General features: G+C 25.4%; 1 protein-coding gene across 1 annotated transcript in view; it reads right to left on the bottom strand.

Annotated features, from left to right (window-relative positions):
• The window catches only part of LOC145828624 (protocadherin Fat 4-like), a 33780-nt gene extending 7951 nt beyond the window's left edge, over window positions 1-25829 (bottom strand). Inside the window, exons 1-41 of the mRNA XM_082936380.1 lie at window positions 25711-25829; window positions 23558-23755; window positions 22737-22969; window positions 22083-22284; window positions 21345-21595; window positions 17849-21264; window positions 17405-17544; window positions 16833-17024; window positions 16426-16690; window positions 16133-16333; window positions 15746-15877; window positions 15532-15687; window positions 14732-14987; window positions 14552-14619; window positions 13350-13499; window positions 12823-13059; window positions 12554-12756; window positions 11863-12058; window positions 11627-11795; window positions 11394-11536; window positions 11109-11222; window positions 10877-11040; window positions 10225-10420; window positions 9978-10132; window positions 9290-9410; window positions 8606-8735; window positions 7608-7773; window positions 7117-7262; window positions 6770-6862; window positions 6624-6711; window positions 6483-6567; window positions 5496-5689; window positions 4627-4868; window positions 4043-4154; window positions 3828-3948; window positions 3319-3466; window positions 2170-2326; window positions 1712-1850; window positions 1472-1591; window positions 1194-1409; window positions 824-1018 (exon numbers count right to left, since the gene is read on the bottom strand). Coding sequence (XP_082792506.1) covers window positions 824-1018; window positions 1194-1409; window positions 1472-1591; window positions 1712-1850; window positions 2170-2326; window positions 3319-3466; window positions 3828-3948; window positions 4043-4154; window positions 4627-4868; window positions 5496-5689; window positions 6483-6567; window positions 6624-6711; window positions 6770-6862; window positions 7117-7262; window positions 7608-7773; window positions 8606-8735; window positions 9290-9410; window positions 9978-10132; window positions 10225-10420; window positions 10877-11040; window positions 11109-11222; window positions 11394-11536; window positions 11627-11795; window positions 11863-12058; window positions 12554-12756; window positions 12823-13059; window positions 13350-13499; window positions 14552-14619; window positions 14732-14987; window positions 15532-15687; window positions 15746-15877; window positions 16133-16333; window positions 16426-16690; window positions 16833-17024; window positions 17405-17544; window positions 17849-20144 — 7906 coding nt within the window. The 5' untranslated portion in view covers window positions 20145-21264; window positions 21345-21595; window positions 22083-22284; ... (1 more) ...; window positions 23558-23755; window positions 25711-25829. The remainder of the gene's footprint in view (window positions 1-823; window positions 1019-1193; window positions 1410-1471; window positions 1592-1711; window positions 1851-2169; window positions 2327-3318; window positions 3467-3827; window positions 3949-4042; window positions 4155-4626; window positions 4869-5495; window positions 5690-6482; window positions 6568-6623; window positions 6712-6769; window positions 6863-7116; window positions 7263-7607; window positions 7774-8605; window positions 8736-9289; window positions 9411-9977; window positions 10133-10224; window positions 10421-10876; window positions 11041-11108; window positions 11223-11393; window positions 11537-11626; window positions 11796-11862; window positions 12059-12553; window positions 12757-12822; window positions 13060-13349; window positions 13500-14551; window positions 14620-14731; window positions 14988-15531; window positions 15688-15745; window positions 15878-16132; window positions 16334-16425; window positions 16691-16832; window positions 17025-17404; window positions 17545-17848; window positions 21265-21344; window positions 21596-22082; window positions 22285-22736; window positions 22970-23557; window positions 23756-25710) is intronic.
• Window positions 25830-26336: the final 507 nt, after the last annotated feature.

Below are 26336 nucleotides of genomic sequence, written 5' to 3'. Positions count from 1 at the left end.
AAATGTAGCTTAATATTTTTTTCTAAGTATAGAGAGTCTTTTAAATTTAGTTTTTAAAACTTAGGAAAAATACTAGTAAAGCTACTAAAATGTTTCAGTTGAATTTATATAGAATATTTTTAATTTGTAAAGTTATATTTAACTTTTGACTTAAAGGTTATGAAAAAAAGGTTTTTTAAATCATTTTTTAATTCATGACTCTAAGTACAATTATCGGAGCATAACTTAATTTTGAAATATAATAAAATTTTAACTATAGTTGCAGTATAAAGCAGAAAATAAATTAAAATGTATACAAGCATCAAGTAAACGTCAGATTGCGTTGTTTATAGTCTTAGTTTGTTTAAAAGTTATCAAGTGTTTAAACAAACAAAAGGAAATGTCAATCTATAAGGCTCTTTTCAAATATTAAAAAACCATCATATACTTAGTTATTAAGCAGAATATAGCGAAAGGTGTTTACATGATTTTATGTACCAATTAATTGCTAATAACATTTTTTTTTCATTTAAACGGTTTATTGAGCAATGCTTTCAAAATTTAACTTATTTCCTTGTCAAAACAAAACAAATACTCACAAAAATTAATTAATCAAACAAAATACGAGTAAACTAAAGAAGCAATCAATATAAAACTAATCAAACTAATCATAAAAACTAAAATAGATAATTAGAACAAAAATGGACTATTTAATAATGTTAAGTGTAATTCTATTTTTGTTAAAGTGTAAAATTTTGTTATTAGCAATTAGTTATTAAGCTTATTAAAGCAAAATATAATATGTTTGTCAAAAAATTAAAACAGCTATTTTACAAATACTAACAAGAGCATACTCCATTATTTAAACAAGTTTCATCTAAGCATTTGTTATAGTAGATCTCACAAAATTTTCCGCTATACATTGGAAGACATTTACAATAGTTAAATTTGGCATTTTCTTTTATACAACTTCCTCCATTTAAACACGGTTCAGATGTACAAAAATCTACTTTATTCTCACAATATTTTCCTCTGAATTCTAGATTAATTTTACACTATAGTTTTTATAAATATTTTTTTTTAGTTTACAACGATATTTCAAATAACACGTTTTTTAAAACTTTCAAATATAAAAATATAGTGTACAGCATCAAAGTTAAAAAAAAAACATACTATTTTTCATCTTGTTTTTATCAAAAAAGAGTAGTCATTACCTTTTGTACATTCACATTGAACACGATCTTTACCATTAGATAAACAACTACCACCATTTTGACAAGGTTGTGACAAACAGTTTTCATCTAAAACGTTTATTGCGATATTCAACGTTGAAATTTGAGCCTCAGTAGTTACTTCACCAGGATTTTTTGCTAGTAAAAGAACTTCGTAACTTCCTTTAGATAGTTCCTTGTTCTTCGAATGAATTTCATCTTAAAAAAAAAAAAAAAAACCTTAAACCTTTATAATGCAATAATGACCAATAAAAAACTACCTTTAATCAGAGCAAAGTTTTCATGTTCTTGATTTTTTGAATCATCAAATAAATAATAAATAATTTTACCGAATTGTCCTTCATCCCTGTCATACGCTTTTATTGTTGATAACGAAGTTTCTTTGAAAAAAGCTCAAATGAAACAAAAATTTAGTAGTTTAAAATAAAAAATTGTATATTTTCAAAGTTAAAAAAAATTAGGGTAAAAACTAAATATAAATTAAAACACATTAAAGAAACCTTTCATTTTTTGTGAAATGTTAAAGGTTGTGATTTTTGGAGATACAAATGTAGGCTTATACTCGTTTATGTCCAATACATGAACTACAACTTTGCATTGTGTTTTAAGTTTTTTATTACCTTCGTTAGTTGCTAGTATCTATAATAAAAAATAGGAAACTACTTACGGGTTAAACAGATAAATAGTTTGGTAAATATTTTTTTTTTAATAAAAAAAATTCTGTATAGAGCTTAATGAATAGAAAATGTGGGCTATTTTTAAAGTCTCATCTAATTTATAAATGCTTGCAGCTTACATAACTTAACAATTTTAATAGTTTTACAGCTAGTTTTTAAATAGGTTGTTTTCAATAATTAAAACTAAGGCTAAACATTTTGAGAAAGTGCAATAAATTACTAAATTGGTATTAAAAATAGCAAAAAAAGTAAAATTAGTTAGCGTACTTAATTGTTTTTACCTGAAACATTTGCAGTTTTTCTTTTTCAAAGTCTAATTCTTTTCCGGGTATTAGACGGATAACTCCTTGCAAGTTTGATATGGTGAAAGTATTAGATGGGAACACTTTGTACTCGGTAACTGCATTTTGGTCTTGATCTGCATCGATTGATGTTATCCTGTTTTAATTTACTATTATTGTTTAACTTAACTTAAGAATAAACAGTAACATAAGTAAGTATAACAGTTCACTTTATTTTTGTCAATCAAAAATAAAAAACCTCAGAGACTTTATAATCAAATTAAAAAAATAAAAATTTCTGAGAAAAGTTAAGCAGCTTTATACCGTAAAAGTAGTTTTTTTTTTAATTTCGTTTAAAATTTTATCACTTTAACATTGAATGAGTAAAAACAGCAAAAAATATTTATAAATATACTTTAAAGTTTATTAAAAAAATATTATGGGAAATTTTTTGATAAGAAAATGACCTGTACGAAAATAAACTATATAAGTTTAAAATAAAGTAACTTTCACAATTTAAACAGCTTAAGAGTATAAGTTTAAATCAATTAAACATATAAAAATACCAGTTCTTATACAGTTACACAAAAATATGAATTTCAATTCTATTTTGAAAAAAACATTTTTATTTATTGTATCTGTTCGTCGATTTACATTTTTATTTTGAAAACTTACCTGCATTGAAGAGTTATAGTTTCCGATAAAGTATTTACAAACTTATACAAGTATACTAAATTTTGAGTCCAGTTTAGTTTATTAACTAGTTTTTTGCTTTAAAATCTATTACTAAAAAATTTACATGGAATTTAAAATTTGTCAATGAATCAATAAAAAATTACAAACAATTTGATAAAAATCAAAAATGTTTTTTGGTACAAATTTTATTGTGCTTACTTAGTGATATATACTAGATAACCATCTTGTTTAGATTAGATAAATTAAGAAGCTTTTAACAAAATTTTAATTTAATTATTTCTTCTATTTTTTTTTCTACGAAGTATTTAAAATATTATTTGAAAAAAGAAATTGTTTTCAAATATTCAAATTATATAACCGACTAAAAATTATAGAAAACCTTCTAAAGTTCTCCACAGAAAAGACTTTTTGCGTACTAAAAATAATATTTTCTACTTCTATACTTAAACAAACCTTCCGATATCGTATAAAGATCCAGCGTTTTCAGGTACATAAATGTCAAAGGATGAGGAGTTAAACAACGGTTTGTTGTCATTAACGTCTTTTATGTTTACTACAATCGTAGTAGTGCTGCTCTTTGGTGACACACCGCGGTCATACGCTGCAAAAATGTTGTTTGCTATTGTAGAGAAATTCTATAAACTTTTAACAATGTTATAAATTCCTGATGCAAGTTTATATATAAAAACTAAAGTTTCTACAGTGTTAAAAGAAGTACTTTTTCTTGTTAGATAAAATCTAAACTTCAATAGCTAAAAACTTAAGTTTGTATAGACTTTAATCTTAAAACAAGTATGCTATATTATATGCTAAGTATTTGAAAACATTAAGAAAGAGTTTTTACCTAAAGGTTTTTTTTGTGTGAATTTAAACAAAAAAGTATTCGTTGTTTGTCACTATTCATAAAAAAAAAAATTTATATTATTATTACTATACTTAGCAGTTTTGTTCAAGTTTTACACCTGTGACGTTGAATTTGTATAAAGATAGAAACTCTCGATCAATAATCTCTTTGGTAAGAATCACGCCATTCAGCTCATTAACTTCAAATGGTATGTTATCGCTCATCATTTTGTAGTAAACCTAAAGTTTTATAAATTAAAGATAATCTATATCAAGTTCTAAATATTGGTAGTTTAGAAAAACAACGTGAAATGGAACTTTAAAAGACTCTAACCTGACCATTTACACCAGAATCTTTGTCGAATGCTAATACTTTAGTAACGTATGAGTACTTCGCTAAATTTTCTTTTAAATTGACCGTGTAAATACTTTTTATGAACTTTGGTCTAAAGATAAATATGAAGTTTTAAAAAAAAAATTCAATGTTTGAAAAGACAGGTATAAACTAAAAATACATGCTTTTTTAGATTATTTTTTTGAAAGATATTATTTATTTATTATTTATTACTCTTTACTGAGCAAGTTTAACTTTATTATATAAGAGTTTGTAAATAATGTTAAAAAAACGTTTTAATTAGTTATTCAACTGTAAAAAAAAACTAGTTTTCGTTTTCCTATCGTTTTTTCTGTAAAACTATGATTAGTTTTTTTTTTTTTTTTAATATGTTTTATAGTAATTAAATTCGTACTTAGATGATTAAAGCAATTAAATTATACTACAATTGTAAATCTTTTTTACCGAATATTTGCTAAATAGTTTATTAGAGTCAGAGATTATACTAGTTACAATAAAACTTATTAAAGTTAAGTATATTTTCTACATTATACAGTAGCAATTATGAACATTAAATATCTTACGAATAGTTATTTTCTCCCGCAACCTCAAAATTTACGTTCGTCTCAGTTTTCAAAGAAGGTACTCCACTATCTAACACGTTAACTTTGATCGAAAACTGAGTACCAACAGCAAATGGCTGTATATTAGTTGCAGTCAAGATTTCACCTGATGTCTTGTTTACCTTGAAGAAGTTTTCAAGCTTGCCAGCAATGAAATAAGAAAGTGAAGTGTTTTCGGGGTCAAACGCTTCTATCTTGTATACCTAGAAAGAAAATACTAAAATAAAAGCTGTACAACAGTTACAAATAATTTTCGTCAGTTAAGTTTTTTTTTTTTGAGATTATACCTCTTTATAAATATAATGATTTCTTAGGCTTAGCTATATAAGTACATTTTAGAACTATATTTATGTATATTTCTTCACTTTATATCAAAAATATATTGGCAAAAATTATACCTTATATACTTTGAAAAAAATTTGAATAATTCTACAAAAATTTAAAAAAGATTTTAGAAACAAAACAGGGAAAAAAAATAGTTATAGCTAGATAAAATGTTTTTTAGGAGTATAAACGTTACACAGTTAGTTTAAAAATTGAAAATATTAAACTTATTTCTTAATATTTTTATTCTATATTTTTTGTTTATAATTACTAATAAACTTCAATCTACTTTTATTTTTATATAGTGTATCAGAATAAGTGTAACAAAACTATCATTTAAACGTTTTTTTTTTGTAGAAATTATAAAATAAACACAAGTGTTATTAAGAATTTTTGAGTTAAGAAATGATAATCGTTTTTTCAAATTATATAAACTTTCAAGAAAGTTGTTACCAATAATTTTTAATAAATTTTAAAATATAAATATAAAATTTGTTGAAACTTACAACAGTGTTGCTTGTAGCACTATTGTCAAGTGCAATATTCTTTAGTTTAGATGACTTTAAAATAACAGGTTGTTCTATGTTTAAAGGTACAGCTTCAACACCAAGTTTTGCTAAACTTGAAAACTTTTTGTCAGTGAGAAAAGCGTTTACCGTTAAATTGTAAATCATACTTTTCTTCAACGTGTTTGGTAAACCTTTAAAAAACATTAAACTTTTTAGTTAAAAAAACTTAGATTGAGTTTTAATATATATTGTTTAGCTAGTTGTTTTATATTTGAAATTAGTCAAAGTACGTTAACTTTAATTGATCTATAGTTACATATTAAAAGATTATATAACATACTAGAAACTCTTTTGTTTTTTAAGTTTTCTTTAAAATTCTACCATGTAGTTTATTATCTAAAAAAAGTATAATTAGGTCATTTTATAGTTATATTGTCGTAGTTTTTTTCTGATTTAATCTTAGAATAACGAATATTTCTTAATATAACAATAAATCAATAACGTATATCAACAAATTGCTTGTCAGAATAGTTCAGCCTATAAAGTTTCACCTTTACTTTAAATTATAGTTCTTAATTCATTCTTATTTAAAAAAAAATTTGCCTACATTTTAAAACTTTTTTTTTTCTTTCTAAATTGTATGAAGTTTATAAATCTATGACTTTATATGATTATTGTTTTTAGGCAGTAAGCTTTTAAAAATTATGACATCTAAAAAAACAGTTTGGTATAGACAAAGTATTTTTATATATACTATTACATTTAATATACTTTATACTGTTTTTTTTTTGTAACAAATTACTTACGAGCTTTTATAAGTGTATTTGTAAGTTCAATTTGACATCCTATTCTACTGTATTGATAGTTATATAAAAATTTACAAAATAAAGCAGCCAAAAATGAATTAAAATACATAAAAAATCGTAGAAAAAATCATTAAAAAAAGTTTTATAGTTTTCTTATTTTTATAATTGTTTTACTCACAGTACAGTTTTCGGTTTGTAAACAACTCAGAAGTTTCGCTGTTAATTGCAAACATGCTATTTCCATCAATAAGTGAGTAGAACACCTGTTTGAATACCAAAATTATTATTCTTACTTACTTATAAACTATTATGTGCTAACTTTTTTGTTTGTTTTGTTTTCGGTAGGATTGACATATCCAATATGACCTGTCGAACCGCATACTACTTTCAATCTTTCGTTAAACTTTCTGTAAAAATTGAATCTTACTTTAATTTCTTGAATTTTGTTTACTTATAAAAACTTACATTAGTGATTGGTCTGTACTTCTAACAATAGATATCTTCACTAAAGTTCGTGAGCTAAAAATTTCATCTGAAGCTTGTACAAGTAAATCGTATCTAAAACAAAATATTCGTTTTATTAATAATAAAAAGACACTGTTTATAAAAAAATTAATTGATAAAAAAATTCGACTTTAACTTATAAACTTGTATCAATACAAGTTTAATTAAATTACAAAAGTAAAAGTAGTTGTTTAATAGATTTAGTAGTTTTAGCTTTTTTACTTCAACAAGTAAGCTAACTTTTTTATTTTATTTTAATATTAATGCACAGACTAAGAGTTAATCTGACTAAGAACAAAATAACTAACTCTGATTGGACTTTATAATTTAATTTCCTAGCTAATGATATAACACCAGTCGTCTGGTTTATTTTAAAAGTTCCTTGCAGATTGCCTTCTACAATTCGATAATTATGTTCGGAATTCTTCAGTGTATCAAGATCAGTTATTTTAACCTTTATTTATTACCTTTTTTAAGTGTAAAAACAAATGGTTTATATCAGATAGAGTTTCTAGCTTTTCGAATACAATTTTAGATAATAAAAGCATATGGTACGTTTATAAACATTTGTATAAAGAGGTATAGTATGTAATCAATTAGTTAATTAAAATTAAAGTTAAAGTTTTTAATACTCTTAACATTTTTTTGTGAAAGATAACTAGTATTTTAAAAAACTAATTTTTTTTTTGTTTTACATTTTATTTTGTAATATCGTACTAACCAAACAAAAGTTTTGCTTATTTTCGTTTTCAAATAATGTTCATTAAATAGCAAGTTTTTAAAAAACACCAAAATAAACCTTAGTAACATAGTCTCCAACTAGAGTGTCTTCTGAAATTTTTTTTGAAAACAAACGAGAAAATGAAGGCGGATTGTCGTTCACATCATCAACAATTACTATGACGTTACAGCTACTTGTTAAAGCCGGAGTTCCTTTGTCTTTGATGTCTATTAGTAGCTTGTATCTTAAATGAAAAATAGCTTTGAAAAACATGTTTTTTTAAGTTGCACTCCTGCAACAAAACAATAGATGTTAGAAACCTTTTAAGTTTTGTCTTTTTTAAATTTAACATTAAAAAAAAATATTTAAAAATATATTTTTTTACAAATTATAAAACTAATAAAACAAAAATTGCTTATAACAAAAATGTTCAATCTAAACAAAATAGTTTGCTTTTAGTTCTGCATAGCTGATGAGCTTAATTTTTGATTAAGAAGTTTTAAGTTAATTTTATGAGCCAAACGTATTTATACAATTTAAAAATCAGTAACTTGAGTTGTTTTTCATATAGTGCTTTGAATCAAAAATGAAGTTGAAAAATTGAAAGATTTTATGAAAACTATAATACACCATTTAAAAAAAAGACTTATCTTTTATAAAAAGATATTTAATCAAAAATTAAACTGCCGCGTTTTAATTTTAGTTGTTTAATTTTTGTTTAATCTGAGCGAAAGGTGTTAAACTAGAAAGTAAGTAGTATAAAAAAGTTTTGTAAGTATGTCTATTTTTATTTTAGTAATAAATCATGTAATATAATTTTAGAAAAAAAATTGGAAAAATTAAGCTTAATCTCATTAGCTTTTTATGTATTTTAACACCCTTTTCATTTTGTAGAATATATGAAAACTTATTAAAGTATTTCTTTGTTTTTAAACAGTTTTAACTATATGGAGTCAAATCTGTTGTAAATTTATTTAAATCTAAAATCGTTTGCAAAAAAGATCATTTTGTTTAATTAAAAATTGAAGCACTCTAAAGCTACAACAAAATTTCAAATAACTTAAAACTAAATTTACCTTGACTTTTTTTCTCTATTCAACGGTAAAAGAGTTTGTATTTGTCCACTATATTTGTTTATTTCAAACGCATGGTGACTTTCATCGTTTCGCTTTATATCTAATATATATTCTATTTTTCCATAGAGCCCTAACACATAATTTATTGGTTTTTAAAACGCTAATATGTAAATACAATAAACGTTTAGTTTAAATAAACAACAACGCTATTTAGAGAAAAGTATCTTTTAAAACAATTTATTATTTTACAAAACAGAGCTCTTTTTTTTTAGGATAAAATAAATAATAAAAACAAAATTTTATACTTAAAGTTTATTAATTCAAACTGTGTTTCACGCACGAAGCAATGATCACAATAAAAGATTCTATAAAGCTGGACAATATTATATATACATTATAATTTAAACAACAACAATGCTGTATGAAGGATAATAGTTCATTATTTCTTTCAAAGTTTTAAGGATTTTTGTAGCTGCTCTACCTTTAAAAGTATTCAATAATAACCTCACTAAAAACGAACTTTTATCAGTTATGTAAATACTTTTAATATTTAAATTTAAAGATACAAGTTTTGAAACAAACAAATTTAAGAATAAGTAATTATAGCTAAAAACATAAACACAACTTTATTTGAAATCGAATACTTAAAGTTGAAGTTTAATGTTTTTTATAAAAAATCCTAACCAAGATCTATGTCTTCGGCCTCAACTTTGAAAACTTTTTCACCTTGAGCTCGATTTTCAGTAACATGAGCATAATAAATGTTTTTTGTAGTTTCAGGAACAACATCATTAAAATCGTTTACCTAATTCATATTTTTGTATTAGTTTCTTGTTAATCAATACTAAAGTTTTATAAAACTATATTATTAAAAACTAACTGTTGTTTTGTTTTTCTTAATTTCTATATAAAATCTACAAAGTTAAAACAAAGTATTTAAATAGATAAGAAAAAATGTTCCGTTTTGAAAATTATCAAATGATTATGTTTGTAATATTAATGATTATATGTTAAACACATAGTTTACTCCGTTATATTTATTAATTTTTTTGATAGTATTTTAGGATCTTTACACAACCTCTAAAACGATTTCTTACCAAAAGTTTCAAAATGTATAAACAACTTTGATTGATAAAATTTTATTCAAAATGCTTATGTTGCATTAAAAAAGTTTTAAATCTTAAAAATTAATATAATACGTTTTTAAAGATGTTTAAGTTATTAGTTAGATTACATTTATTTTTTAACATTGTAAGAAAATATAGCAAGAAATATTAAAAAGTTTTGTAATATATGTAGTTGAGACCAAAGTTTTTTTTAGTTATTATTTTTCTATGATGAGTGAAAATTTTATACACAAAACATTATTAACCATTATTGTGTAAAGTTTGAAAGCTGGCACTAGAGAGTCTTCACAATTACAAACTACTAAAAACTCAAGCGATTGTCGTGTTTCATGATCGAATGACTTCAAAAATTCAAGCTCGCCATTAGTTTTTCCAATTTCAAAAGATTTCCCGAAGTTGTCTAAAAAAGCTTAAACTAAAATATCATACAATTTTTTTACTAAGCACTTACTTTAATACACTAATTAAAAGAATTAATAGATAATTTTTAACTTGATATAAAGTAGCTAGGATTATATGCTGGATTATCACAATCTGCTGAGAAGTCGATAGATTCGATAGGAAAGTCATTCTCATCAACAAACAGTTCAGAAAAAACAGGAGACGAAAAAGTAGGCGGCGTATCGGTTACTACTTCAAAAACTACAGTTGCTTGTTGTCGTTTATAAATTCCTCCATTCACTGTTACCTATGTTTTGTATTAGAAGTAGCGTGTGAAAAATAATTGAACGTAGAACATTAACTTAAGCACTATATTTTTATTGTTTTCTTTTTCTTACTATATGTTGAGATAAAATTTAAATATTACCTTTACTATTTTGATAGGATTTTTTTTTACGTTTGATATATAAGTTTTTAAAAATTAATAAAATAAACAAAAACAACTGAAATTATTCAAGTCTTGACTAAATAAAGATTGTTTTTCATCTAGGAACATAGTTTTAATTCAATTTCTATTCAAACAAGCAAAGTCTAGTTTTACTTCACGTTATTTATAGAAAACCATTATAGTAATTTTAGTATATTTTGGTTTTGCAAATTTTCAAATAACATCATTTAAATTATTTCATTATTAAAGTTTTATGAACTAAATTTACCTATTTGTTTGACAACAAAAAAGTTTTACACAAAATTGTTAACATACTTCTACTGTATAACTTTTTAGTTCTAGTTGGTTTTTTATCGTGAAAACTCCTTTAGTAGAATCGAATTCGAATGGTAATTTAACTGGATTAGATGTTTTGATATTGTAACGAATATTATCTACTAAATCGTCATCTTCAGCAGACACATACCCTATCACTTTTCCTGCCAGAGAAAAGTTCTTATTATTAATACACAAACAAAGCAGCTACAATTAAACATATAGTAAACACCTGATTTGCTGTTGTTAGAAACGAAGTATTTGTATCTATCACTTGTAAAAAATGCCGGGCAGTCATCAACGTCTAAAACATTTATTTGCACCTTGCACAAACTCGTGTTGTCACCTGCAACGAACAAAAATATTTGAAATTAAGACAGTTTTGAGTTCATTTGTTTATTTAAAGATGTTATACTAGGATTTGAATGTTTAAAAAAATTCTTTAGCAAAATTTAACAAAAAATAAACTATATTGATGTATTTTTATTCAATTTCAGAATTCAAAAAGTGTACAAACCATCAGTAACTGCTACTTTAAATTCGTATAAGCTGATTTCTTCTCTATCTAAAAATTTTGAAATTTTTATGTTTCCCGTAACTTCATCAATTAAAAAAGGTAGATCAAGTATGTTGTTGTCGCTTTGAGGATAAACATAGTACCTAAAAAAGTAGTTCAGGTTTAGTCCTTAAATTAAATAAGAATCTATTAATTTTTGTCATTCTATTTAATTTATCACACAATTTTCTTACTTCAGGCGACCTTTAATCCCTGCATCCTTATCAGATGCAGAAACGTTCAACACTGATGATCCTACTTTATCAGACTCAAGTACTTTTGCTCTGTAGAACTCAAAATCAAACGAAGGTTTGAATTCATTTACATCTAAAACTTCAATGTGCACGTAAAATACTGAGACTCCTTTAAAAATGTACGTTGTTTTAAAACTTAAAAAATATAATATTAGATAGTTGTTAACAACAAAAACCTTGTTTTTGCGTTGTCACTTCTAAACTAATGCTTGATACTCTTTCTCGGTCCAGTTTTTTAGTCAAAACCAGTTCATTTTTATCTACAAATATAAAACTTGAATCTAATAGATCGTTTTTTTCCTGAGTGTTTTCGAATTTTGCAGAAATAATTCTGACAGAGTACGAATAGTTCTGATATTGTTCAGCTGGTATCTGTAAGCATAAAGATTAAAGCGTAAGTTTTAAATTTTTAGCTGGATTTGTTATTAGTTTATTTAACTGAGTTACAATAAAATTTTGTTATCGACACCTAAAGTTATTAGCATTTTATGTATTTTTAGCTGTTAGTGATTTTTTTTAGTATATGCATCAAAAGTTTGAAAGAAAAATATAATTGTTTAAACTATATAAATATTATAATGATTTGTAGGTGTATTTTTTGGTATATTAATACATGCAAGACAATAAAGTGACAACTTTAATTTAAAGCTTTTCGTGTATTACTTAAAAAACATGTAATTTAGGAACTATACACTTCTTTTATAAAGCTATACTACAGCATTACAAACTGATATTTTAATTAAATATTTTTATGATACATAAAATATAGTACTTTTTATTTGTTCATTTTAACCAGAAAAAATAAAATAAAATAAATTGTTTAAAGTTTAACAATCAAAAAATTTACTAATTTTTTCTTTCAATTACCTTCAATAACTTCAAGTTTTTCTTATTTTCAGAAACTCGAATAAACGATCCAGTACTTTTTATAGCCGTGGTGGGTGGCAAGCTTCCAACTAGTCTTACAATTAAGCTTATTTCAGATTCTTTAGAAGGGTGTCCACCGTCTACTGCTTGAATAACTATGTTCGTTTCCTTTTTAGTCAATTTTTTATCCAAGTAAATACTTCCTGATAAAAAAAAAATTGTCAACAATAAAATTTAACTTTAGTTAGAAAAAATGCAAAAAATTAAACCTGTTAAACTTTCTATTTTAAAGCTATCATAGTCTTGATCATTAGTGTCTTTTTTGAAATAGTAGATATAACCGTTCTTTCCTAAGTCTTTATCTGTTGCAGTTACATTTACTATAAACATTCCTTCATACATCTCAGTTGATTTTATGTCAACAGCTAGGTCATCGTGTGCGAATACTGGAGAGTTATCATTCACATCATCAATGTATACTTTTAATGTGTCGTTCAAAATTGTCTCTGTTTTTATATTATACTTTGTTATAAGTTACATGAGTACACATATTAAAATGATTGACGTTTAAAAATATATTAGTATATTTTGAGTTTTAGTTCTTCTAATTTTTATATATTTATATACACTTTCAGCTATTTGGGATATATATAAATACTTAAAGAAAAGTATTTGAAACTTTAGAAGATCTTTACGATAAAGTACTATAAATTATTTCTTTAACCTATTTACATACAAAGTTTTAGTGATATGCTAGTTTTAAAAAGTTTTATACTGTTACCAATTTATTACTCACCATCACTATTTACTTCTATATTTAAGTTGTAAACGTCAACTTTTTCACGATCAAAGTTGCACGTTTTTGTTGTCTTTATTATACCTGAGGTTTTGTTTATTTCAAATGAATTACTTTCAAAATCTTCATAAAGTTTGTAATATGTTCTTCCTGTATAAAAATATTTTTATAAAATATCAAGTGAATAATTGCAATTGAAATGAAAATTTTATTTATTATCAGAATAAAACATAGTTTTTAAAACAAATCCTTTTTTTTTTGTCAGCTATGTTTTCAAGTTATATACATATTTTAATCACAATATAAAACTTCCAAAATATTAGTTTATTTTTTGTTGATAATTACAAATCCTACAACAAGTAGTATAAAAAAGAAATATATATATAAGAATATAAAAGAAGAAACTAAGTTTAAAATTTAACTAATGCTTTTAATTGATTGCGTTTTCAAAAAATAGTTCTTGAATGCTTTTATAATTTATTTCAAAAAATTGATTTTTTTAACTTATATTATATTAGTTTTATAATTAAATATTAATATTTGACAGAAACTTTTTTTTTTTGAATCTTAATTTTTTACATAAAAAAATATGTTTCAGCAAAAAAAATCAATCAACTTTTATAGCCGACTATTTTTCAAAATCTACAGATTAAAAAAATCTTTATCTAAAAAAAAATTCAAAAAAAAAATTAAGACAAGTTTAAACTGTATTAAATGCTCTTAAAAGACTACAGCGAAAATGTTTAGAGTTTAACTCGTATTGATTCTTGGTTTACAAATAATAATAAACCTAATGTTTTACCATTACTATTATGAATATAGTAAAATTATATTAGAACTTGGCATAATAAAATAATCAATTTGCTGTTTTCATAAATCCAATATAAACGTTAAATAAAAAGTAAAACAATAACAGCGCGCGGCAATAATGCTTTTGCATTAACACTTTGAACAAAATATCTTCAACAAATAGCGGGGTCAATGCGAATGTGTGAGCTTTTGCAAAGAAAAGATCGATATCGATTAGCGAGTTGAAAAATTACAATCATCAACTGTAAGATTATTTTAATTCTGCGGTGGTCTGAAAACTTAGCGGGCTTTTGTTGGCCGCGCAAGCAGTGTGATGAAATTTAACTCGTTAATCGATTGCTGCGTACATCGCACTTGAAATATTAGCAAAAATATTGATGATATTAGCAAACCGTTTTTCACGTTTAGTGCTTGAACTTGCAAAATTTCTATTTCGCACTTCGTGTTTTCTGGTATGAATCTGTAAAAAAATAATCTGTGGTTTTAAAAACGATTCAAGTTATTATTAAAAAAACTTTCATTTTAAACACTTTCTTTTGTAATGAATATAATTCAATTAAGCAGTGACTAACACTTTTGATGGCATACTCAAAATAGGAAGCGCTTGTTTTTTATCTTCTGCTATTGAGTTAATAATTATTTCAATACAACATGACTTTCTATCAGTAATTAAGGGTGGCATATCAAATGCACAAACTACTAAGTTGTATGAGTTGTTGTAAGCAGGAATTGGAGAATTTACTATAACATTGTTTATAGTAGTATCAATACTGAAAAGGTTACTGCCGTTTCCAGATCGTATTTTGTACATAATTACACCATTCATACCTAAAAAAAATCGTTAAAAACTTAGAATTTAAGTAAAAATATAATAAAATAAAGAAAGAGTACATTGAATATCTACAAATTTAAGTAGATTAAAAAAAATAATGATTCAAACAGTTTACATCATTAAATAAATAAAAACAGTTTAAGCTTAAAAATTTAATGTACTTTTGTTTTAACATTTTTCCAAGCTTTGTTAAAGCTTTTTTTATTGTGTAAGTAAAAAATCTTCTTTTTATAGTTTCAATAATTCTCAAGTTCAAATTTTACATTAAAAATGTATTTGTGGTCGACATTGAAAAGTAAGCATTTGCTATAAGTGAACTTAAATTAACTATTAACAAGTATAAACTAAATTTTCCTACAGTCTGCTTAAGCTAAAATTTCTTCTGAATAAGTATTTTTTTCTATTTTTAATCATATACAAGAACTAAAAATCTACCTTGTTGTTTTAGTTTTTAAGTACTAAGAGACTTTAATCTAAAAAATGTATATTTAGTACAATTACTGTGCTGAGATTCAATTTCTAAATTAAAACAAGACTTACCGATGTCATTGTCAGTCGCTAACAAATCAACAACACTGTAACCAACAGGGACGCTCGAGTTGATATTAATTACAGTTACTTGTTCGATTGGAAAATCAGGTGCGTTGTCATTTTCATCTAACACGTTAATGAAAACTCTGCATTCAGAAGTGTGGCCTTGATGTATAATAGTGTATTAACCACTTGACTTAAAAAGTTATTTATAATTACTGACCTGCTCTGTCTGTTGCAGAAACTGTTAAAAGATACAGATCTTTACGCTCTCTATCGAAATCAAACAACATGTTTTCGTTTGTTCTGATTGTTCCAGTTTTTTCGTTAATGGAAAACGCACTTTCGTAGTTTCCTTTTTTTTATTGGTTACTTTTGTATTAATAATTAAATTTTTTATAAACTTTGCTAACAACGCTTTGGAATAGTGTTATAAAAGTGTTTTTTTTTTCATATCTCTTTAGTATTTACTACTTCTATCAGCTATTTTTATTAGCTAGTACAATTACTTTTATAAGTTATTAAGCTGAATTAATATACTATGGATCTGATCAGAATCACGCTTAAAAGTTTATTTTTAATTCTAAGCTAACATGGTTTTAAAGCAAACCTGACACTATGCTATATGTAGCTGTATCATTCAGATCTGAATCTAATGTCTGAACAATACCAACACTCGTTTTGTTGCTGGAGTTTTCATAAATACCAAAAAAGTATTCTTTTTTCAAAAAAACAGGATACTCGTCGTTACTATCTAAAACTTTTATTCTAAACGGAACTTCAACTTTGAACTTTCCGTCTGTCACTGAAGCTGTCAAAAAAATAACCGATAAATTTTCAAAAAGAAAACTAGTTCTGGTAAACATTAGGAAAAATATATATATATTCAAGTATTCAATTTACCGAACAAAACATATTCCTCAACGCGTTCCCGGTCTAAACCTTCTTGCTTGGCAACTTTTAACTGACCGCTAGTTGAAACAAAATTAAAATCATCTGAATGAGTTCCTTTAAGCTTATATATAAGATCATCGTTGTCGGGGTCTTGCGCACAGAGGGCTGTTATCAGTCGGTCGAAGCCAGCTTCTGATTCGTTGACGTAGTAGGTTTCGTAGAAAGGATCAAAAACTGGAGAGTTGTCGTTTTCATTTGTCAAAATGATGTTCACCTAAAGCAAATAGCTTGATATAAATTGCAATTTTAAGAAGTATTTTTAATTGAAACTAATATATTTTTTATGCTTTAGTATGTTTTTTCTACAGTTGTTTTAACAAAACATAAAAAAACTTTTAGTATAAAACATTTCTTACGTTCACTAATTTGATGCTAAAAGCCACAGCGCTAACAATAACAACTTTTAAACAGTATGACTTTATTTTCATTCTTTCAAAGTCAAGATTTTTAGAATTAAAAATATTCCCATTCTCGTTAATAACAAACATAGGAGCTGAATGAAAGTTTGTCGTTGAATTGCATGTTTTTGTATTTGTAATGTAAAAACTCTGAAAATGGCAAATGTTTACTTAATCAAGTTATAAATAGACAATCAATATCACTTACCAGTAAGTAATTTTAGCATTTATACTTAATTTGTACTTTTATTTATACTTATTATATTTTGATAATATTTATAAATTTGAAAAATAAATGTCAAGTTAAATTTTTAGATTGACGCAAAATAAATTTTAATTTGTTAATAGTAATTTAAAAAAAAAAGATTTTTTTAACATATGTAGAAAATTGTATTTATTTAAAAGTATTCGAAACATCAAAGCGTTAGAGAAATTAATGAAACTTTTATTTTTCATGCTGAGACTTATTTATAAATACAAATTTTTACTCCTGTAAAAAATTAAGATAAGTCTTAAGTTAATAAAACTACCGAAGATGTAGTAGCTTTTAAAGTTGTAACTAGAGATTTTAATCCAATATTTTCATTTATTGTTACTTCTTTGGAAGACCTCATACTTATTTCACCATCGTATAAAATAACGTACAGTACAAAAACACTTTTCCATGAATCTTTGAAACATAGACTTTTTTATTAGGTTAACTCTTATGTAAACTAAATAATACACTCTAGCTTCCCTTTTTAGTTTATGCTATTTATTTAGATTTCTATAGAAAATTCAACTATTTTATTAAAGAGTTTTATATATTCATCAAATTTTAAGCTGTGCTAGAGAATTTGTTTAAAAAACTGTTTAACGATCAAATTTTAATTTGAATAAGTCGTTTAAAATCAGAAAAAAAAAATTAACATAAGTAAAAGCTTTATAAAAAGCCTTATACTAATGCAAACTTAAGAGTGATAAAAATATCTCACCTGTAGAAGCTAACACTTTTACTTGAATCACACGACTGTTGTCTAGTTGAAGATTCACTTTACTAAACAGCCTGTTACCACGAAGTGTAAAAAGATCCTTGATCTGCTGATCAGTTATTTCTAAGCTTACAGCATTCTTGCTCATACCCGACCATGTGAATTCGTATACGTAGAAGTTTTTAACAAGATTTCGTTTGTCAACTAACACTGATGTTGGTGACGTCATTTCAACCTCATGAACAGTTGACTTGTTTGGAAGAACAAAAATGGGAACGCTGGTAAAGAATTTTGGTGAACCTGTAGTACTTTGGTTCGTTTTAGCAATAACATTTATGACAAAGTAGCCTTTTGTTCTGTATTTATTGTAAACTACTTTACCAATGATATACACATCGCCTGTTTTGTTGTTTATAGAAACACTTACTTTGTCATCAGATCGCTGCTTTAAAACTTCGTAAGTGAAACTTTTATTAAACCAACTGTCTTTTAAGACGTTAATTCGGCATACTTTTGTTTTATTTACGTATATATTCTCTGTTATTTCACAGTTATAAACATTTGCAAATTTTAGATTTCCGTCAAAAACATCTTCAACTTTAATAGTTACATTAGTGTAAGAAAATACTGTTCCATCATTTACAGCGACAGTTAGTTTAAAACTACTTTTAGTTTCGTGCAACAGGCTTTTAATTAGAAAAATATTGCCGGTAAGGCTATCGATTTCAAATAAGTTACTATATGCTGATGTCAAAGAATAAAATAGTTTTCCAATCTCATCATAATCATTAGCAGTAACAGAAGCTATTAGAGAGTAAGCTTTTGCATCTCGTTTTACTGTGAAATTTTTATTAATAATAGGAAAACATGGAGCAAAATCATTTACGTCTAGAACAACTAATGATACGGCAACTGTGTGTGAATTCTGGTAGCTACGGCAATTGTTTTTGTTTAATTCAATTACGTATTGAAACTCATAAAAACTTTTTATCTCACGATCTAGTAAAGAAGTCGTAATAACCTCATTTCTGCTATTGAGCTGAAACGGAAAGTTTGTACCCAGACTATGTAAAAGTTTAACATTTGCTACTGCATTACTTTCTAAAAAAGAGCCTAACACAACCGTTCCTATCGAAGAGTTTTCATAAACCTTTATAGTTTTAAACCGGTCGATCTGTTGAATGTAGATTTGCTCTTGGCACGTTAAAAAGTTTAGTCTCAGTTCAGATCTCAATTGAACCAACTTACTTGTTGCGCTACCGTAGCAAACTTTAAAAACTACAAGTTTTTGCGTATTCACATCAAAGTGTTTTAACAAGTTATGAGTGCTTACATTTACTGAAAAAGATAGTTTACCTGTCAATGTATCAATAGCTAAGGGTTTTATTTTTTTACTAACTATAGTACCATTTAAATCTTGGCAAAAATAGTAGCGTATTGGTGTATTAAAACTTGTTTCTTTTGCTATGATATTACCTATAACATCTCCACGCCTTACTGGAAGAGAAACGTTAAATTTGAAATACTCGTTTGTTTCAAAGTTTTCTTTTAATAACGACTCAGCGGTGAAACTAACTTTTGAGTAAGCATTAGTGAAGCTATCTTCTAATTTAACAGTTATATTAAGCTCAACAGTTTTGCTGAATGTATAATCAGCATTTTTGTAAATTTTTCCGTCAGGAAAAACTTTAAACCTTTTATCCATGACCTTAAAAGTCGCTCTAACGTTTTTATTAGTTTTATCGGTAGAGGTTTGAAACGGTAACTTTATTGCTGATAAGCAATCAAAAACAAAAAACTGATCGCCTAACACAACATTTCCAAAAGTAAGCTTTTTTGGCAAGAAATCACCTATATTTTTGACTAAATTTATTTCAAGCGATAAAATAGAGCATCTCATCGGAACACCTTTGTCACAAGCCACAACTTTTACTTCATGAACGAATTCGCGACTTTTTGTTTCAAACTGTGAATTGACCTGAATAACTCCTGTTTCAGTATTGATGTTAAACCAATCCCTTGGATCCATTATGCTATATACAACTTTTGAATTAAAACCTGCATCGTCATCAACTGCAACGGAATTAAAAACAAAATCATCGAGCTTAGCGTGAGCGATTGGTAAAAATAAATCAACTTCAGCTTTAAACAATTTTGTAAAATTTATCATGTTACAGTATTTTACTAAACTAGAGTTGAAAATAGGCCAATTGTCATTGATATCTGTAACATTTATTTGAACATTGACTTCTTTAAAATTGTCTACATAGCTTGTCATTTCACTGCTGGTTTCACACATGATGGTTAAGTTATGAAAAGGCAATAACTCTCTGTCAAGTGATCGATGAGTTTGTAACTCAAACAGACCATTACTTTTGGCAGTTATCCGGAATGATTTGTCAACGTCACCACTTTGAATTATACATTTTGTTATGTTTTCATCAGATATTTCAGTATCAATAAAAAAAGAGTGTGCGGTAAATGCAGTTAAAACTCGAGTATTATAATTAGTATTGTTTTCTTTAACTAATAGTTTATAACTTTTTTTGTAGAATGCATCTGTATAAGAATTGTTATAGAAAAACAAAACAATTGTTGCATTTGCTACATTATTAAATTTATCAAAAGCTTCTATTTTTAATATGTTTAATTTGTTTTCTTTGATTAAAGGTAAACTTTTCAAAGTCAACAATCCAGTGTTAATGTTTATATCAAAACACTCTAGTAAATAGTTTTCATTTTCTTGAGCAATAAAAAACTTCGGATGAAAAAGGTATTTATTTAGAGTTTTAGTTTGAATAACTTGGTTAGATTTAAGGTTCTGTGATAATTTTACGTAATAAACTTCTGGATAAAACTTGAACACAGTTATTTGTGCTTCTTTTTTGACCTTTTTTATTGCTATTGTTTTTTTAGAACTCAACGATGGAATTCCTCTATCTTTTGCATGTATAACTACTTCATACCGTTTACTTTTTAAATCTTCAAAACTTTTCAAAAGAACTAACGACGTATGGTTTGAAGATAAACTAAAAACTTGTTGACAATTCCCTGAATAAGTTATAGATTCTGGGTAACTTATTACTGCATCAATTGATAGATTTATTTCACCTCCTGAGCCACTATCATAATCTTCAACAACTAAATCAAATACACTCGTAAAAGGTTGCACATCTTGTTGCAAGACAATTTCAAAAGAATCACCAATAAATTTCGGAGCCTTATCATTGACGTCGTTAATAAACACTTTTACAGTTGTGTTGGTACTTTTAGGAAAACGGCTTTGGTCTCTTGCCTCAACGACCAATGTGACAATGTTGCTTTCAAAGGTTTTATATTTTGCTTTGTTTTGAGTTGTAGTTATGACACCGCTTCTTTGGTCTATTTGAAACCAGTTTTCTTTATTTCCATCAACGATTCTGTTAAAACGCGTAATTTATAAGCTGATTTTTTTTCATCAAAATTTTGTATTAAATTTAAAAGAACATTTTTCACTAACGCATAAAGAAGCTTTCCAGTTGATCCATAGTCTTTATCAGAAGCAAAAACTTTTATAACATAAATACCATAAGGTAAGTTTTCATTGATGCTTGTTGTATACGAGCTTTCGAATGTAGGTTTATGCTCGTTTTTTGAGTTGACAACAATTTCTAACTGACGATGAACTTTTTGTTCAGGCAAACTTTGTCTCCATGCTTTAAACTCAACATAAACAAGTTCTCCTGGTGTTTCATTAATTTTTCTTGCCACCTAAATAATTTTATTTATGTTTTTAACTAAAATTTACTTTTTGATTATCAACATATTTTGAACTAAATACACTTATATAATACTTAATATAAAACTTAATTTATTAATATAATATCTCTAATACGTTTTGTTTTATCTTAGTTAAATTATATGTCTTAAAATTTTTACAAACTGCACTATAATGCACATCTTATTAACAAGTTATACGTAAAACTAACAGCTACACAAAATAAGCTTGTAAGTTTTAAAAAATAACTTTTTTTTCAAATCATAATAATATGACAATATCATAGTTTTGTTTGAAAAACAGTTGCTTGCCAATTGGTTTGCTAAGACATTTTTATTGTATGTTTATATGTACACTACGTATGTATAATCGACAATTCATTAGGCTGTGAACTTAACTAGCACAGCATCAATATATAGTACAGTTTAAGAAAACAAATCATTATTGATTTTAAAATACATTAGAATAAGTTTGACAAACCTCTAAAATGTATATAGATTCTAAAGTGTATTTTTTCAGTTCAAACAGTGTCTTAGCTTTGCTACAGCAGCTTAATTCGAGGTGATGTTCTTCAGATGTGTCTGTTTTAGTCTCTGGGTCTGTAATTGAAACATACAACACCTGAACGCCCACATCGCTATCTACATCAACTGATGCAATGCTTGAGGTACTTGGAATGTTACTGCACAATATTTTTTTATTTTTATTAAATAAGATTAAAGCTAAAAATTGTGCTAAAGTTAACTTAAGCTTGCTTATAGATTCAGAGAGTTAAAAAAAAGTTTTGTAAGCTGTTCAAATAAAAAAAGCTTTTGAAAGTCACAAATAAACTTATTAGAAAAAGCTAATGATATTTACAATAAAACTTATTATCATTTGAGAATTTGTATTTTACCATTACTGCAAAATAATAATGTAAAAACTAAATTTATTAAAAGAATACTTCTAAAACATGCATTTTAATTATTCATTTACTATACAAATTAAATTTATTATACAAAACTATCGTAGTTTAAAATATACAATTTATTTAGATTGAAGAAGTTTAAAATTTGTAATTTTTTTTTTGTTAATAGCTTAAAAACAGTAATTTATTTTCGTTTGTATAGCAACTTTAGTAAAAAATAGTTAAACCTGAAGTTTATTTTCAGTGATTTTGTTGAATTTACTACAACATAAACATGAGTTTGCTGTGAGAGTGAAACAACTCCGTGGTCTTGTGCAGTTACAATTACGTCATAAAGTTTATTTGGTTCTAAAATAACTTGATGGTTTATGGTTAAGGCCCCTGTTATATAATCAATTGTGAACAAATTCTTGTCGACAGAACTGTTTGATAAGCCATAAGAAACCTTTCCGTTTTCACCCTAGTAAATTAAGAAGAAAATAAAAATAATTTTTTTTTTTAAGACGTTAACCAAATCTATAAAAAAATACAATACATAAAACTTTATTAGATGTCTCTTAAAATAAAATATAAGGTAAAAAAAGTAAAAATATGATATAAAAAAGGAAAATAGTTTGTACAGCTTGTTAATTTTGAAAAGTTTGTGCGCGCTTTGAAAAGCTATAAGGCTATTGTATTTTTTGTTTGAAAAATACAAAAGTATATCTAAAAAGTATGGTTTTATAAATTATTACTATTTAAAGTTTTAATTAATGTAAAATCTGTATAATTAAGTAATACTAGTAGGAGCTATGCTTTCTACTAAAACTACTTTCCCTTAGCGCGTGCTAAAACTTTGCATACATATAATTTGTCAGCGTCCGTTGTCTTTACATACAATAAACTTGTAACGACATACAGCAAATGATTTAAAGGTATTAATAGTAAGCTAAAAGTAAACATTTTTGATTATATAATAATATACGCTTTTTATTAAAGTACCAATTTTTAGCTGTTACATAAGACATCGAAAACATAGTAACAATTATCAGAAGCTAGAAAAAACAACCAAGTCATCATCAGTTGCTTGTACTTTCAGCAATTCTTCTCCGAAAACTGGTTGTTTTTCATACGAAAGATAATAATTTTCTCGTTCAAACTTTGGTGGATTGTCATTGACATCTTTCACGTGAACTTTGACATTAATTCGAGTGCTCAATTGCGGCTCACCGTCGTCTTTTGCCTCTATTAAGATGTCGTAAAAGTCCTATATTTCATAAAATAAAGAAAATATTGTATCATATATAAATTAATCTTGGGTAAATTTTAGTTTTTATGAGTACTCAATTGTTTTTAAATCTCTTTTTTGTACAATTTTTTTACAGCTTTTAAATTATAACTTGTCTATTGACTAAACCTTGTTTAGTGATTATCGTTTAACCATTTCAACAACAGAAGTACTGAAGGTAGTTTGCAAACAAATAAAGTATAGTTTTAAAGTTTTTACAATATTTGAAACATTAACAATGACTTACTATTATCAATTTATTTTGCATAAGTAATATCGATAAAATTAAATAAGATATTAACAAAATCAAACTAAGAAATTATATTTCAAATTTAGGACAGTTATTTCTTTCCGCAATTTTGCTTTTATGTATAACAATAGCAGTCATTAAATACCTCGTCTGTTAGTTTTTATCAGTAAACTAAGACAAAATAAAACAATTTAGTTTGTTGTATAACTTTATCAACTAAACTCTACCATATACTGTTTTTATATACATACATAGAATGAAAAATGTAAACTTGAAAACTTAATTAATTTTTGAAAAAGTTAAATGTTTGTATATATGCTTGAAAAAGTAATTAAAATCATATTTTCAGTAAAAGCTTTATAAAGTGAAGTACTAAAATTAATAAAAGGTTAACTTATGTTTTTAATTAAACACTAATGCGTTTCAGTTTTTTACTAATATTGATTAAGCAAACCGCAAAAGGTTTTTAATGATAAAAGTTATAACAGATTTAGAAGCATTACATAAGTACTATTGTAAAAATTTAAGAAAAGACCCAAGTTATAACTAATGAAATGTAGCATTATTTTTTTAGAGTGTTTGTAAAGCTACAATATTTCAAATTAAGTTTGAAAATACAACGGTAAATGCAAATAAAAATATTAATAATTTCTTTTTTTTTTTGTTATAAAAGTTATTCGTTAGTTTAAAAAAACCTCCATACGCTAGGGCTAGAACAATGAAAATTTAAAAAAAGCTTTAACTATTTTATGCATATTTTAAAGCAGAAACGTTTATTTTAAATAATAGAGTGTTCGTTAAAATAACTGAAGTTATTCTGTTTTAAATATTATTATAATTACTAAACTTCAAATTATATTAAATAAAAATTGATAAAGTATAATATTACCTTTTATACCTTACATTCGTAAAAACATATTAAAAGTTTAATTTAATCTTTCTCCTAATAGTAACAAACTTTTTGTGCATCAAACCTCACATGTGTTGCATATTTCACACCCAAAAAAAATATTATTTAATGTAAAAGTATTTTCAATAGTTTTCTAACAAAAAAAATTAAGTACTTTTTTGTTAGTAGTATTTTAGCAATAGATATTTTAAAACAAGTTTCTTGTCGATACATATTTTCTATAAAAGTTTTTCAGAGCTCTTACTTTACATTAGTAATCTAACCTACGTATGAGTTTAATAACTGAGAAATTCAAAAAAATGCAGTTCGTTAGTTAAAAAGTGTAAGTGATTTTATTTCAAAACTATGATTATATATTATTTTGTTTTAGGTAAGAGCCTTTGTTAATTAAATGTTGTCATAGGTTCTTTAAAATCAAGAAAGTTCAAAGTAAAGTACGAACTCTTTTAAAAAGTGTCTTTCAATTCATGAATTATAATTATTTAATAAAACTACACAGAGGTTACTCAGTGCACAGTGTTTGAACTTTGTGATAGAAATTAAACTCGTTGGAGACAAAGAATCAATATCAATAAAATACAAAAACCAGCTGTACAAGGAAGTAAAATACTTTCATCTGAGTTTTAAATTCATAATGCTTCGAACCAGCAAATTTTAAAATCATCAGTGAAACAACAATGCTAAAAAAATAAAAAAGCATACTTTAATAACCTTTTTTATTTAAACTTTAGTAACCTTTATATTTTTGTTTCCTTTATACTTGAAACTACTGACCTGTTTTTCACGATCCAAGGACGACAAAATTTTTAAATACAGTTTTGTTTCGTTTCCTTTTTCTTTTAGAACTAATTCAAATGGACTTTCGTTGTTGCTTCTTACAATCTTAATTTTATTCGAAAAATTGTTTGGAAATTTGTCAGCGTCCGTTATTTTTGTGAGATAAATCTTTAGAAATTGAACCACTTTTATTTTAATACTTATAAAATGAAGTACAGCAAATAACAAGTCTTTGAATATTTTCTTAAATTTATCTTTTTTTTTGTAAGAAAAACAGCAACTAATCAATAAAAAACGTAAGCATTTCGCTTATACGTGATTTTTACAGCAAAGAAATATTGTTTATAAAAAAATAACATGCTTGCATAAAACTTCAAAATAAACAAAACATATACATATTTTTTAACGCATATTCAAAAATATATTAAGACATTTAACACTGCTATGAAAAAATTGAGTATAGAAAAATTATAATTTTGTAAAATTGTACAATTAGCCTACCACACTATAAAAATTATAGTATAAAAAAATAAAACTTTTTTTAATTTTAAACTAAAAACAAAGTAGTTAGTACATAAATATTTTAAATTGAGTTTCAAATAGTTATTGCTTACCTGTTACTT

The sequence above is a fragment of the Thalia democratica genome, chromosome 2, assembly GCF_965202585.1.
Source record: "Thalia democratica chromosome 2, ktThaDemo2.hap1.1, whole genome shotgun sequence".
Lineage (NCBI taxonomy): Eukaryota > Metazoa > Chordata > Thaliacea > Salpida > Salpidae > Thalia > Thalia democratica.
Note: the sequence above shows the minus strand (reverse complement) of the source record. Positions and strands in the feature narration are given on the sequence as shown.